Genomic DNA, 16,817 nt, shown 5'->3' with positions numbered 1-16,817 from the left:
AAATTTTGACAGTTTTTTTTCATCTATAATAAGTGTTACCACCCTCATTCATTTGCATTGCAATGTGAAATATTTTACCTAGCCTAGCTTTAGTATATGAGTTTTGTTCCTACACGAATACAAACCTTTGGTCTTTACACAAGCTGGAAAGCCCATTTAACTTTCAGCAAGGTTGTTAACTACAGAGAGTATGGGAGAAGCCCTGCCCACATGTCGGTATGCATTCCTCTTTGCTTTTGGTTGCTAACCGTGTAAAGACATCTGTGCACTATGCTGCCCTACTGCTGTTTGCTTTCTTTTGTTTTGTTTTGTTTGTGTGATTGTTGAAGAGGAAACTGCTGGGCTAGGTACTGTACAGGAAAGGACAGGTTGTGTATTTTGCTTCTCTCTCTTTAGAGATTGATCCTCATTTATTTTCTTATGTTACACCATATGAGTGTAATATACATACAATTTAACCCAACTACTTTTTTCAGGTGTTGTGAAAGCCAAAGGCCTTAGAGTTCTAGGCCTCTTAGGAGTTCTAAGTGTCCTTTGAACCTAATGGTCACTCGTAGGTTGAGGGGCTTGCTGGCATCTGTTCTGACCATGCCTAAGATGACTCGCTGGCCACTGTATCTGCTAACTGTAGGACTGGTCCCACTTTCTTGGTAACCCCTCATGCAGTATTGTGATTGAGTTCCCAGGTACTGATGTATACATATCTCTGAGTGATTTTCTCCTTTACACTTTGTTGCCGAAGGCACGCTCCGCTAATTGCTGTCACTTCCTCCCCCTGGTCTCTCACTAGATGTACTATGGCACCCCTGCTTCACTTACTGAGCACACAGATTCAGTCACTATCCAGGGTTCTTTGGACCCCTGGTGTACCAGTACCAGCACTTGTAGGCCTCCTACTTAGGCCTTCAATACTAGCCCTGGTCTTTCACTAGCGGTAACAATGCTCCCAATGCTGCTGAGCGTATAGGTGCAACTGCTACCCAGGGTCTTCGGACATACAGTGTACTGGCACCAACCCTGGTAGGCCATCTAACCAGGCTATCAGTACCATCCTTGGTCTCTTGCCGGTGGTACTGCTGCTCCCATTGCTTCGTACGGGTGAAACCACTACCTGGGATTATTTGGACCCTTAGTGTACTAGTACCAGCCCCAGGGCGTGCCTAGCCTAAAATGCCAGGTCATTATCTCAGCAAGACTCCCTCCTAACATAACCTAGGGCACCGCAAGTCAATGATAAAGAGATTGTGATCTAAACCGCATGTAACCTAACATAACATAGGGTCATAGCTCATTAGTACATGATATGTATTTTTACATTTCATAAACATACAATAATCTAAATGAAAACTATCAGTGGGATTAAAATCCATGTATGTACTCTTTTGTTTTTCCTCCCACCCAGAAAACAACTTCCCTTTGTGCTCCCCTAAACTGTAGGATATAAGGGTGGGGACCACTGTCTCAGAGTACTGATTTGTCAATGTACAAATGATGGAAAAGATGAAAGCGCTAATTAAAACTGGAAAATTATGTTTTCAAGTCCATAGTATTGTGATAATGGTTTAAAGTACAATAATACTATATTTGTGGGTGACCCTGGTGAGAAACAAGGTTTTTTTAAGGTGGGTGAAAACATGAATGATTTAAGATGAAATGCATTATTCACAAGTTAAGGAGTCAGAAAAATACAAGGCTCATATCTGGGCTGTAACTACTAGCTATCTACTATACAATAAACCCCCCTTATTTGTTAGGGATGGATACCATACCGTGAATAGCCAAAATCTGCGAATACTTAAAACCCCTCTTAAAATGCTTATACCCAAGTATTTTGATACTTTTATCACAAAAAGTACATTTAGTCACAAAAATTATATGAAAGTACAGTCATTTGTGCATATTTATCAGTGAAAATAATAGGAATAGGCAAATTTTCTGTAAAAAATTGGTATATACGATCCATAGAAAAATCTGCGAATAACCAAGTCCGTGAATCGTGAGTCTACAAATAGCAAGAGTTTACTCTATTGCACGGATGTGACACAGCCAAATAGTGCATGAATACATCCAAATTTTATCTTCTCTAATGTAGGCTAACTTAGGGCACAGGTTCTACCTGAACATGGGATTTTCCCATTGGCTAAATTAAAATGCAGGGATGCTTCCTACTCTTACTGTACCTAACGTGATGTAGGCCACTTTGTCCTACTTGACCTTGCAAACAAAGTCCTCCCCCCCCACTTAACCTGACCTGGAATACTGTCAAGTCATAGTGTAAAATACAGGGATGCATCCTAACATATCCTGATGTAGGCCACTGGGCCCTACCTGACTGGAGTGGCAAGATTCCCATCATCTATCTAATGAGACCTAGGACACCAAAATTCATAAAAGTTGAACACAGGAATGCATCTAAACATAACCTAGCACACCGAATTTTTACAAGTAAGAACAACAGTGGACTTAGATGAGGTATGAAGTCTTCATATTTTTACTAGTAACTATGTACATAATTCGTGAGTCACTTCTTTTTCATATGCCCTGTTCCTATGGAAATAATGCTGAAATGAATGTCATTCTACCATTTTTAATATAGAATTGTGTGTGGAGAGGAATTAAAGTATAAGATTTTTAACCAGATTTTTGCTGGAGGTATACAAAAGCAATTGAAATACAGGGATGCATCCTTTATGCAATTTAGGGTGCTGGTCTGTATGTGATGAGCTTTGCCTTCATGGCCCCCCTCCCAACCTGACATACGTAGCACAGTAATACCTTGAACTTAAGCGAGGTTAGGTTCTAGAACCCCCTCACACAAGGCGAAGATTCATGTAAGTTTGGTAGTTTCACTAAAAATGCTAATACAGTAGTGCCTTAGGTTATGAAATTAATCCATTCCGAAGCGGCCTTCATAACCTGATTTTTTCGTATCTAGAACTACGTTTTACATGTAAATTGCCTAATTCATTCCAAGCCCTACAAATACACCACAGTAAATTTATAATAAAGCTAAATTGACCAATAAACAATGAAATACAACAATTTGGACCATTCAATACCTAACATAACCATGACTGTACCTGTAAATAAAGTGTATTAGTGTACAGGGTACAAGAAATACTGTATGTATATGTACGTACATATGTACGTAGTAAAATGTGTAACCTTACCTTTCGAGTGAGGCGATATCCGAAAGTGACGACAGAGGAGGAGGACAAATGGCAGAAAACATGAACACTTAACTTTATGAAACACATTAAACAATGGCAGAAAACATTAACACTAAACTTTACGAAACACATTAACAAATGGCAGAAAACATTAACACTTCTTGATTATCTCCATCTTCGTTCTCCATAGTAAGCATCCTCTTCTTTCCTTGAACTTCAGCAACATTCTTGGGACCCATGGCTAGTAACGTAACTAATTAAGTTCACACACAACATGGTAAAGTAACTTACAGTACAACGAAAGCAAAATCACTAACACGAATTTACGTTCACAAACGAAATAGTATATATGTAAATGAACAAATTCCAGGCGCTGCCGCAAAAAATGGTCAAGGAACGCCTTTACATAGAGGCATGATGGGACAGTTGCTGACCAGTAGGAGAGCAGGCGGTGACTAGCATCAGGAACCAATGAGAAAGCGGGAGGATGGTGGCAAGTCTACTAAGTTGGCGGCACGCTAGTTTTAAAATTGTTCTCGGCAGCCCGGACAAATCTTGGACTTTTACCCTTTCGCAACCTGAATTATTTTTGTACACAGAAGCAAAAAAGTCTTTGTCTTTGCTTTTGTAACCATACTCTAAATATTACCCTGATCATGCTCCCAAAGTATTCAGCTAACTTTTGAATGGAATTAAAATTACTTTAATTTCATTTAAAAGATAGCTTAATACATTACCCTTCAAAAATAGATAAATAGTTGATATAAAAATAGAGTTCAATATTGTAATGGGTACTGTATCTACCACACTAGAACGTTCGCAGTAGGTATGTACGTACGTAACTAATGTTTCCCCAATTTATGGAATGCTATTTTCTTTTTCACTCGCAGAGTAAAAGAAGTTTTCTTTGCATCACTAGGTATACTTCATAAGTTACTGTCATAACAAAAGTACAGAATTCAATAGAATAAAGAAAATATCTCCGTAATGTTTGATAAGGGTAAAGGTAAAATTCAGTCTACTCAAAATTATGTATTACTGCACTAACTACGAATGAAAGAGTGAGAGAGATTCCGTACATATGCACATTAAAAATATTGGACTGTACGTAATACAAATTTTCCTTACAGATTTTACGCTTAAAATCAGAAAAACTTATAAAATACTTGAAGAGTTTAACAAACAGTTTCTGCAGGTGTATCACATCTTTGAAAAGTGCTGTAACCTTGTGAATGGGTATCACATCTTGTTAAAGTACAATAACTGTACCTGTAACTACAGTGGACCCCCTTATTCGCGTTCTCTGGATTCTCGGGCTCACACATTCGTGGATTTCTCTCTGGAACATAGCCCCCAATTATTTGTGGCAAATTCACTTATCTGAGGTATTTTTCTATGAGAAATATCAATAAATTCCTGGGTTTTTTTTTATCAATTTTATCATAAAATGCACTTTTTGTGATAAAACTATTAAAAAACCAGGTTTAAAAATTTTAGTGGGGTTTTCTTGAGTTTTAACTAACAAATTAGGCCATTTTAAGCATTTTTATAGATGTTCCAACTATTCGCGGGGGTGCCTTAGGTGTGCATCCCCGCGAATACGGAGGGACCACTGTATATGTAATACAAATTGCACCAGCAATTTTCTCCAAGGATAACAAAGTAATTTTCACAGAATGACACTAATACGACTCTTAATTATGTCTGAGATATATTAATATGTTAACAAATTCATTTTATCAAACCAGTCCAAACAACCTCATCTCAAGGTCATGTGTGGTCCTGATTACAAAATCTTTGCAATTAGGCATAATGCAGAAACTGTGCAGCCATTGTATTATATTTATGTACAAAAATATAATACAAATTTTCCATATCGATACTCTTAAAAGCTGGAAAACTTACAGTGTACTTCAAAAAATTAAACAAACACTTTCTGCAGGGGCATCATCTTTGAAAAGTGCAGTAACTTTACGAATGGGTATCACATTTTGTAAAAGTACACTAACTGTATGTGCTGTAATTACTACAGATTTTACACATAAAAACATAGAAAGTTATAAATTACTTCAAAAATTAAGCATAAACACTTATGCAAGGTTTCTCAAGGATTTTGCTAATGTTCCATGTCTGTGAAAAAATTGTGTATTACAATTACATAGTTAGGTTCCAATGAAAAGTTCCCGTGTTTGTGAATTCGCACAACGAATCATGTAAGATTGAGGTATTACTGTAGATTGTAAATTGTAAAGGGAAATATAGGATACATCATAGCCTAACTTAGGACACCATTTCCTACATGATCCAGATGTTTCCAAAGTATTTTTGTTTAAATTGACTGTTAATGTTTAATGTCTCATTAAATCTTGAAATAACTGGAAAGTTATAATCACATTTTGAATTTTCCCTGTAATAGGAAGTTGCTTTCTAATCCAGTTTGAAGTATCAAGGCAATTAGAAAATTTGATTTAGGATGTCAAGAAAATACATTCATTGTGTTCACATGTATTGTGAATTTATAATTTCTGATATCCCTATTAGCTCATCCAAAAAAGGAATTCTACCAGTCTTTCATATTCCTTTTAAAAAGTTTGGTGCCTGGTTCAAGGGTATTTAGTTTTGTGAAGAACACATTGAAATTATCCAGATCTGATTCCAAAATGTCAATATGACTGTCACCTGTATACTTACCTCATCCAAACCATGTCTGTAGGCATAAAGGTGTTTATTATTAGTTTCTATATACAGTTTCATAGAGCAGGATTAAATGACTGTTCATGCTATCATGCTACTGCCATATGTTTGTATAAAGCACTATCATTACTGGAAATGCATAGTTCAGCTAGTTTCAAGGTCTTTTCTAGAACAGGCAGAAGATGATCGGCGTATGATTGCAGGTTTACAGACAGAATTCTAAGTTATCCTTTTAGGCTTCTAAGGAAATAAGTTAAACATCACATCAAACAATTACTAAAAGATGGAGAAGGGAAATTCACTAATTGTTTAGCTGTTTTGTACATAAAAGATGCTACACTGGAAGTGAGAGGTTTTACCAGGATGTTGTTTTTGTTTAAGGTCCATTAAGAATGGAAGCTTTTGGATAATCAAAAATTCTGTACTCTATAAAAGGAAGTACTCAAAAACTTCTAATTTGATGGAAGCTTAGTAGTAAAGAACTTTTTTGAAGCAACTGCTTTTTTCCTTCAAGTGAATAGGTAAATACACAGGCTGATGGAGACCTTGCAAATCTGACATCTCAGTAGAAACTATCTTGGTCTGTTAAATAAGGTCTAACCTATGGTATTGTCATACGGAGCAAAAGAAGGGAGAAAAGCAACTATTATTGCGGCAGAGGAGATTGGAATCTTGCTGTTGGTTTTCCGAAGCAGTGGGAGTCCATTAACTTAATGTCTTTCCCTGTTTAATTCGTACTGTCTTAGCTGGTGATTTTTTGCCAACTGTGTTCTTTTTTTTCATTGTCATGGCAGTGTTAGGTGTAAATACATTGACTTAAACTTGAGTTTATCAGCAAGTTGCCTAAGGGTGGTAAATGACTAGTAGCATTTACTTTTGTTGGTTAAGAATAGCTTATCATCACCTTAGTTATTAAAACAAGTGTTTATGAGACAGAAATTGAATTTTCAAGAGCAGTACAGTAGTAGTATATTTCATGTGTTATATTGTGATGTGTGATGTTTTTTACGCTGCCTGAAAATGAGTGCTGTATACCAGATACGTACTATGCCATAGTCTCCTTAAGTTTTATTTTACTTTCTGTACAGAATTATTATGCTTCCCAAGTAAGATTGCTGCCTAATGATTATTGTATTTTTATCAGATAAAGGATACTTTTTCATTGCAGGTTCTGGTACGAATGTTAGCAGCGACGGTAAATCCTGCCGACATAAATACCATTCAAGGTGTGTATGCAGTAAAACCACCTCTTCCAAGTATACCTGGTAATGAAGGGGTGGGAGAAGTTACTGAAGTTGGCAGTGAAGTTGGGGGAAATATAAAACCAGGTTGCAGAGTCATCCCTCGACTCAATGCCTGGGGAACGTGGAGAACTCACGCCTTGGCACAGTATACAGATCTCATTAAGGTATGCCATTATGTAGTTTCAAACACTTGTTATTTTTTATGATATGCCATTGAAGACTATTTGGAAATCCAAACCAATATTTGACAAAAACTGTACTTATTGAGCAGTGCAATTGTAGTGTAACTTTATCCCTTGAGACTTAAGATTTTGTATTTTCAACATTAGACTCTAATTGTATCATTTGTGCAAGCCGGCCAAGGAGTCGTCGGAGGGTTCTCCGGCCACGCCCTTGGTCACGGACACGTCTTTCTCTTTTCTCCCTCCATCTCAGCTCCCTCGTATGGCTCCTTTCCCTTTGGGGGAGGTTTCTCACTCCCTCTCCTCTCTCGATCAGTCGAGCGTGGAAGTGGGGGCGAGATACCCCGACATCCAGTTGTACTCAGGGTCCCCCGTTCGCTTGGGCTGTGACCTGTCCTCCCCCGGGCGAGGGAGACCCACCCACTAACTTACCCGACTTTTCCTTCCTCAGACTTGCTGGCCACGGGGGACGATCTCGGTTCTCGTTGGGGCTGCAAGGGACACCGACAGTTCAGGGGATGCTGAATAACCTGGCAAGAGGGGCCATGCCGGTAACACACGGACCGACCACCACGACTACCACGACGGTGTCCATGCCGGGCTACGCTACGCCGCCACACCTGGTGTACACTTAGCACGAGCACGTAGCCTCGGTGACCCCGACAGCCGCTGTGCAGGCACCGCTGCCGGAAGTTTCGATGCCCGCTGTGACGCCGCCACCTGGGTTTGCCGCTCCTGCCACAGCCCCGGACTTCCGGTGTCCCAAGAGCTCTCCTCTAGACCTGCCTCCTGTGCAGAGGATGCTGCCGGTTCCTGCCCCGCCTCCTGTTCCTGAGTATGCTGCTGCTCCAGCCCTGGTACCAGTTCCTGCCGCCGTCGTTCCTGCCTGTGGTGTTGCTGCTCCCACCCCAGGTCCTTCTGGACAGGTGCAGTCGGGCCCTGTTGCTTCGGCAACTGCCCCGGCTCCGTCCTGGATGGAAGACCTGACGGTGATGCTGAGGAAGCTGAGGAGGAAGGTGTCGTCTTCGTCTTCATCGTCTTCTTTGTTGTCGTCGTCTGCTGCCGCTTCCCCTTCAACTTCTAAGGCCTCACAGCTGAAGAAGAAGAAGGTTGCCTCCTCCCCCCCTAAGAAGGCTCGTGCTGAGACTTCTAAGGGTCCATCCCACTCCGGTGGGACGGTTGGGAATTCCGTCGGTCCTCTTGTTCCTTCAGGAACAGGGCCCGTCTCTCCTTCCACAAGGAAGAAGACAGGGACCAGAGGAGTGCCAGCTAACACCAGCACCTCCTCACCTGGCGCCAGAGGTTCTGCCTCGACGCCAGGTACCGTCTCGGCCTCTCGTTCGCGAGAGTCGCCGAGTGTACAGTCACCTGCGGGTGACCGTACAGCCAAGACCCAAGCATCTGAGTCCTCTCGGCGCCAGGATCCAGGCACGGAGCGGAAGACTGGTGGGGGTCGCTCAGGCGACTCTCACCAGACCAGCAATCGCTCTCGCGGCGACGCGCTGGTACCCAAGGTTGACGCGACAGTCCCAGACTGCTCGCGGGCTGAGGCGAGGAAGCGGTCCCCTCGGTCGCCTGAACCAGCCTCGGCTGGTCCAAGCGGTGTGACGCACCGTGAGGACAGGCCTCGCTCCCACCGCGACAGCGGACTCTGCAGGTCCCCTGACCGCTGCTCTTTCCGGGACCGGGCGGAGAGGAGGACCAGCAGAGCTCTTCTGATGCTTGGGACCGTCGCCGCTGTTCTCGGTCCAGCCGCTCTCCCCGGGAGAGCCGCTCGACCAGGCCTGCAGCCTGATCGCCACCGCGCGGTTGGCGATCACCTGCAAGCCCCCTCAGCACACCGGTTCTGCCGGTGGGCGCGGGGCGAGCGTCACGTCTGCCTCTCCGATCCCTTTAACTTCCTCGGGCTTCACCGGGAAGTGTGAGGCGATCAGGAGTGATCGCGAGGGGTGCGCTCCTCGTGATCCCACCACGACGCCCCTACGAACCTGGCACGGTCCTCAGACCAACCAGATCGTACACGCAAGTGGCAGGAGAAGACCAGGAGGGGTCTGTCGTGGTTCCTCCTGTGGAAGGAGGAGGGTCTCGGGAGGCATTCTCATTGGACGGGCTTGACGGTCTGTCTCCACAGGATGCAGGCACTCCTGAGATCCAGAAGTCGTTCGCGGAGGTAATTGCGCTGATTCGTCAGCACAACGACCTCGGAGAAGGATCGCTGCTCCCACCTACCGAGCCCACATCAGGCTTGTAGTCGTTCTGGGGACCTAAGAAGGAACCCAGGACGACGGTGGGTTTGCCTCGATCAGCCTTGGCTGACAGCATACTGAACCAAGTTCTCGTCTCCGGACAGGATGGTTCGCTTCGGTCTGGTAGGTCTGCCAAGCTCCTTCCTCCACCTCTACCGCGACAGAGGCGCTTCTACGTGCCTTCAGAGGATCCTCTGCCGCCCAAACAGGTTAACCTGGAGCTAGCCAGGCTAACTCCGGGGTTGTCTCTGCCGCAGCTCCTGTCGGAGAACCTTTGGTTTTGTACATTCAACTTCCCTGTCAGATATATACTTAGCTGTAGACTCCGTCATCCCGACAAAAATTCGAATTTCGCGGCACACGCTACAGGTAGGTCAGGTGATCTACCGCCCTGCCGCTGGGTGGCAGGAATAGGAACCATTCCCGTTTTCTAATCAGATTTTCTCTGTCGCCGGTACTGGCAACATCGTTGTTGGTACCTCCTGACTTGATTTTCGTTTTTCATCGCCATCGATCTTCTGGGCTGTATTTTTTTGTGACGTATTGGATCTTTGGTTTGGCATAAGCTTTTGTTAACTGTTTGTTGGATTTTGCTTCGAAGAAATAATTAGAATTTGGGTGAGACTACCAAATGCTTAGGTAGACCCTCACAACTTTTGCAAGTAAGGGAAATATTAATATTTATTCACTAATACGTGTAAGAAGTGTTAAAACTTGATTGAGGAAAAATAAACTCTAACTTCCTACTTAAGGAAGTCAGAAAAGCATATGACTAGAAACGCTTCCTTTAGAAGCTTTAATAAGTCTCGTGCTAACGAACAGTTAGAGTATTAACAGTATTAGTAGTTGTTGCATCCTCATCACCTTCTTACCTCACAGAAACTACAAATTCATCTTTTGCAAATTTGAAGAATAAATGTAGGGAGCTCAAAAGGCGAGCTCTTAAAAGGTAAGAAGTGAATATAGTGTCTCGCTCCCAGGCCTAGACCTCTTCCAAGCTCCCAGGCCCAGAGGAGAAGGAATGTCGAAAGCCTTACAGAGGTTACGGAGAATCCCCACCGATCAGGCGTCCCCTCGGCAGGATCTGTGGCGACCCAGACTGCCAAGGATCGCCATTGGAAAGGCATCCTCATAAAGTGCGTCTCTTTGTCTGATTCTTCATCTTACAAGACAAAGACGTGGACTTGTTTGGAGTTCGGACGATCTTTCGCGTACTCTGGAAGAAGTTGGAAAGCCCGCTTTGAAATGAAGAGAGATAAGAGAAGCAAGCGAGAAGCGCCAGCCAGGCGAGAAGCGCCAGCCAGGCGAGAAGCGCCAGCCAGGCGCGAGCAGCGTTCCAGCAGCTAGGCGCGAGTCGCGTTCCAGCAACCAGGCGCGTGTCGCGTTCCAGCAACCAGGTGCGAGCCACGTTCCAGCAGCCAGGCGCCAGCCAGGCACCAGGATCTCCCGCATCGCCTTATGTGAGAGAGGTCAGCCGCGAGGCTCCTCTTATTAGTTTTTTAGCAGGATCAGCCTTCTCATGGCAAAGGTGCAAGATGTCGCACAGGCAGCCGTCGCTTTTGTCAGGATGATTCTAGTACGGAGAGAAGCTCTTCTCCAATATACAGAGGACTGCTGTAACAGGCAGTTCCTCTCAGCGTGGGCTCTCTCCTTCAGTTCATACTCTTCCCTCATTATGACGAGGCAAGAACTCCAAGAGATTTCTGACTAAGAATCTCTTCTCTTCTGCGTTCGAGACGGCGCTGCAGAAGGGGAACTTTAAGGTTCTCCCTACCGTAAGCCAAATCTCAGAACAGGAATCCTGCCCCTTCCTCGATTTTGGTGGTTATCGGAAAAGCTATATGCTCGAATTCCTAGATTACTTACTCTCATATTAGTGCGTTTTTCCCTCATTAGTGACATATTACACGTTTTGTCAAGCAAGTGTGTAACACATCATTGACAAAAATATTTACTTTGTCTCGAAAAGGGGTTTGTTCTCATTGACAAAGATCTTAATAACATTTTATTGTGTAAGCATAGGAAACTCGCAAGCAATATATTTAAGCAAAACAGGATTCGCTAAATACAGAAGCTGAGTTGATGATGTCGTAATGATACACCGGAAACTCCTGGAATGTCACAAGGAGTACCGATTAATTGCAATTAGAGTAATGGTCCTTTCGGTTGTCACCCGTAGAGGAATCTTCGGTACGCTTATATGACTTGAACCATTCAGAAGAAAAAATAACACAAGGGTAAAATACGTAGAGTATTGTAGTCATTGGAACAGCTAATTCTCTACTACATTCTTTCCTCGATGAGGAAGAGAGAGAAGGGATATCGACTGTCTTCGTTCCCTTCGACAAGGAAGAGAATTAGTATCAGCCGAAGGAAATCCTCAAGTGAGAACCAAGGACTGAAGAGGGAAGTTCTAGCTTCCTATGCTATTGGATATAAGACTTCATGGACTTAGTCTCCAAGTTTTTTTCCTGGAAGAGCCTGTAACTAATGAAGGAGAGCTCTTCCGAATCCTCGCATCAGGTTTTCGGCTCGATAATATTAATAAACCTATTCCTTCATTGAATGGAGTAACTGGCAACTCAGAAAGAATACTGCGAGACGGCGAACGTAGATTGCTGTCACTGTAGACCAACGCAGTACCATCTAGTTCTCTGTCATGAGCGGTCGGTTACATCTCTCTCTCCTACGGGATTGACTGGCTAACCGTATCTCTCCCCTACAATCACGGACTTTAGCCTCAGATTGAGGGGAATTTGTAGGCAAACATGAATAAACATTGTCTGAGTTTTGCTAAGAAGCTTTCAACAGAAAGATCTCTTACAACTTTTCAATGCTGTTTACCGCAATGTAACAGAATTATGGACAATTCTAACGCGGAATAGCACTATATTATATAATGCTCTCATGCTTATGAAAGCATAGCCTTATTAGAGAACGGAGCATGCTCAGTGAGATAATGGATGAGTCTGCTGGGAACCATTTCTTCGTGGCAGAAGTTTGTTTCCCTGAATGGACTACAATGCAGACCTATATAATTTTTTCCTACCAAGAAACGGAAATAATATACGAGAGGGTGCCGGGTAACCTGACAGAGGTACAGATGTCCTGGCACATAGTCTAAAGAATTGCAAGCAATTTAGTTGACTCTACAATTCCTCGATACAGCGAGTTGTTAACCGAAGGGTTCAGTAGCCTCTCTGATAGCAGGCTCGGTAGCGTCACAGTCTGTTCCTGATTTCGTTCCCCGTCTAACTGGACGGGGGTTCGATCCCAGGGAGGGACGAAATGATTTTTAAATCAATTAGGCCAATTCCACAGCTCTCTCATATCTCAAGGAGCATCGAGAATCTCTCTCTTCGCCCCTGTTTGCGTTAACAAGAGAGAACCTGTTTGGAGCACAGGCACGTAACGTAACGATCCTCAAGAGGTTCGCTGCACGATGTTGCACGTCCGTGAGAATCGTCTCGATCGACGATAATAACTATTGACGTCTGACTAATCTTCGTTGGAAAGAGAGTTGTGGAAACCTGGGAGACGTCTTTTTCATAGATCTCTTCGCAATGTTGAAGACGAAGAGGCTTCCTCTAGACTGCTTCCTTATTCTCGATCCAAGAGCGGTAGTTATATACGCCATCCTTTAGTTTGGAAGGGGAATAAATATTAGGTCTTTTTTTTTTTTTTTTTTTTTTTTTTTTTTTTTTCCCTATACAAATTCTTAACAGATGTATTAAGATAATTACTGGCGTCAGAGGGAGAGAGGATGATGCTTTTCACCCCATTTTGGCCTTCGAGAGGCTGGATTCACTGAGGTCACGTCCTTCCTACAGCACTTTCCAAAGGCCTTCCCAAGAGAGTCAGTCTACTCTATCAGCCTCACTTAGAAAGGGACCTCAAAACCTCTCCACTCTGAGTCTGTCTTCGTGCAGACTGATGAGAAGTTGACATGAATGAGAGGATTTTTCAAGGTGAATGGCAAGTGTCATGGCCAAGACAAAGAAGTGCTGCAGATCTTGCTGGGTTGAATGAAGAAACTGTCCTTTTCCAATACCTCTGTGACCTACATGGCTGTTTTCTTCCCTTTCTGAGAGAAGAATCACCTTTGGATATATCTGCTATCAAAGAATACAGTAGCAGGCTATACTCTGTCTTTACAAAGGGACTTAGAGATAGCAGAGGACTAAGATCTTCGGGATCTTATACGATACCTCGAGACAACCAAGAGTAGGACATCACGTACTTCGAGTTGGAATCTTTTCGTGGCCCGCAGATTCCTCGTTTTCCGACAAGTTGGAACCTCCTCATCAAGCTTCTTTTAGAAATTTTATGAGGAAATTAATTTTTTCTCTTGGCCCTAGCAACTACCAAGAGGACAAGTGAATTTCATGTATTGGAGTCTCGCATCGGATTCAATGGAGACTCGGCTATTGGTTCTTGCCAGCACATTATTTCTGGCAAAGAACTAAAACCCTTCTAACCCTGGCTCAGAGCTTTGAAGTCAAGGGACTTTCCCATTTAAGAGGGGCAGAGATAGAAGGGTCTCTTTGCCCAGTCAAGGCGGTTAAGTTTTATCTTCAGCAGAAGAAATGGCTTAAGGGTCTCCTGCAGAGTCTTTGGGGTGCGATGAGGGCCCGAAGCGCTTCCCAGAAGGTACTCAGAGGGATACAACAAGAGCCAAGAAAGCCCTGGGTTCTCCCACTTTCGGCTCGGAGTCATCTTCGACTTCCAGACCTCCTTCCTCTCCTTCGGGCAAGGAGAGGGAAGATTCTGCAACGAGAACCCTCCTTAACATGCAGGAATAGATCTCGTCAGCAACGGAAGTACTCATGAAGGATCCTCCTCGGAGGAAGACTCTTCTCTCTCGTCCTATTAAGATATCCTATCGTCTACTGGACGTAACTGGCTCCAAGCGCCTTCCCTCGTCCTAGGCCAGAGGCTCCAGGTAGAAGAGAACCTTCCACCCTTCTCCAGTCTCCGGACAAACTATTGTCTGTTTGTTCAGGATCCTCGGACAACGAAGTGCCAGCCAGGCGCCAAGTGCCAAACAGGCGAAAAGCGCCAGAGGCAGACAGCTCGGACGAGCGCATTTATTGTCCGATGCAGACAAGGCGTGGGCCTCCAACCTGACGCAAATGCGCCTGAGGCGGACAGACCGGACAGGCGAGTGTCCGATGTGGACATCGCCAGCCAGCCTTGAAACTCCAGCCAGGCTTGAAGCTCCAGCAAGGGGGGAGGCGCCTGGTGCGCCAGGCTTCATCCAGAAGAGATCCATATCAAAGAACGCCCTGGCCTTCTTTGAGACAAGTGTGATCTCCAAAGCACATGATAAGTGCCTTGATGATTCCTTCAAACAGCTGAGAATTAAAGTGCATGAAGTGCGAGCTTTTGCGAATTCTTGTTCTTTCCATAAGAATATGTCAATAAAGGACATATTAGCTGTCACATACGGGCGATGCAACTGTTTTGACTTCCCATTACCCGAAGGATGTCAAGATAACCTACGAGAGATCCTTCTCTCTTGGTTTATACGTGTCTGCGGATACGTTGCTGGGATAGGGAGCCGATACTGATCCTTAACTAGTGAGTTAAATTTTATTTAACGTCGAGTTTTTAGGGTTGTTTGAAAGGAGTTTGGGGATAACTCTTTTCAATTTAAGTACTAACCCTCGTGTTAGGATCAGGTGATCGGGATCGGTGTTGTGCTCCTTAATTATCCCACTAGGCAAAGTGTGTTGTCATGTAAGTGGATAAGACCCCATTGACAAATGCCATCAGGCTCTGTCGAGTAAGTGGATAAGACCCCATCGACAGACCCACAAGAACTCTTAGCCATAGGTCACATCCTCGCTGAGGCTCTTGAGGCGAAGCAGACTCCTAAGCAGTAGCTATGAAGTCTGCCGCCTAAACAGGTAGGAACCAAGGTTTTTTATATATAACCTACAACGTATGTTGTTTACCTGTCTATTCAGTAATTAACTGTCTCTTACCCACCACCATTGGTGTGAATCAGCTAAGTATATATCTGACAGGGAAGTTGAATTTGACAGGGAAGTTGAATGTACAAAAATGATATTGTTAATGTACAATAAAGTTTTGTACATACTTACCTGGCAGATATATACGATTAATGGCCCACCCAGCCTCCCCTCAGGAGACAGGTGGAAGAGAAAATCTGATTAGAAAACGGGAATAGTTCCTATTCCTGCCACCCAGCGGCAGGGCGGTAGATCACCTGACCTACCTGTAGCGTGTGCCGCGAAATTTGAATTTCTGTCGGGACGACGGAGTCTATAGCTAAGTATATATCTGCCAGGTAAGTATGTACAAAACTTTATTGTACAATAACAATATCATTTCTCGCAGCAGGAGGCACTTGCCTTGGAATCTACCGCAATGGCAGCATTCCAAGCAGTCTCATGGCTCGACCTGTGGTCCCTCACAATGTCGAAAACCGCGGCCTCCTTGGGGAACATCATTCCTGAAGGGGACCCGGCTTTTGTGAGACAGTGCCAGTCTAGGGGTAGGGCCATCGCCTGCCTGGCCCACCAGACGGCTAACCTGTGGGCCAACCTGGTTCTCCGGCGTAGAGACGCTGTTCTCACTCAAGTGACCAGGGTGGCTGGGCGTGAGGTGGCTCTGGGCCTTTGCAATGGACCGGTGCGGAGTTCCGCCTTTCTCTTCCCCAGAGAGATGGTGGACGCTGTGGTGGAACAGCGGCGCCCGTTGATAGATCTCTCTCCCTTGAACCAATTCGTTCGCCAAAACTCGGTTCACGATGGAAACAGCACGTTCAGTGCTCAATTCCATCAGGGAGGACGACTTCATGCTTTCAGTGGATCTGAAGGACGCGTATTTCCAGATACCCATCCATCAATCCTTCAGGAAGTACCTCCACTTCATCCTTGACGGGACGGTGTACCAATTCAGGGCATTTTGTTTCGGTCTCTCAACCGCCCCACAGGTGTTCACGCGAGTGTTCATGCTGGTGTCAGCTTGGGCCCACTCAGTAGGGATACGTCTCTTTAGGTATCTCAACTATTGGTTAGTCCTGGCGAGCTCCCGCTCGCAGTTGCTGCAGGACAGAGATCGACTCCTCAAATTCTGCCGCGATCTGGGAATCGTAGTGAATTACTAGAAGTCAGATCTTGAGCCCAAGCAGAGGATGAAGTACCTGGGCATGCTGATCGACACGGTAGCAGGGCGAGTCTTCCCTGCAAATTCGTGGATCAGCAGGTTCAGGGAGGCAGCAAGACAGTTCCTGTCTCTACAGGAGCAACCAGC

General features: G+C 44.4%; 1 protein-coding gene across 1 annotated transcript in view; it reads left to right on the top strand.

Annotated features, from left to right (window-relative positions):
* LOC135210759 (enoyl-[acyl-carrier-protein] reductase, mitochondrial-like) overlaps positions 1-16,817 on the top strand; it is a 96,115-nt gene that overhangs the window by 25,572 nt on the left and 53,726 nt on the right. Inside the window, exon 2 of the mRNA XM_064243607.1 lies at positions 7,033-7,272. Within this exon, the coding sequence (XP_064099677.1) occupies positions 7,033-7,272 (240 nt within the window). The remainder of the gene's footprint in view (positions 1-7,032; positions 7,273-16,817) is intronic.

The sequence above is a fragment of the Macrobrachium nipponense genome, chromosome 4, assembly GCF_015104395.2.
Source record: "Macrobrachium nipponense isolate FS-2020 chromosome 4, ASM1510439v2, whole genome shotgun sequence".
Classification (NCBI taxonomy): domain Eukaryota; kingdom Metazoa; phylum Arthropoda; class Malacostraca; order Decapoda; family Palaemonidae; genus Macrobrachium; species Macrobrachium nipponense.
This window is presented reverse-complemented; position numbering and strand designations above follow the sequence as displayed.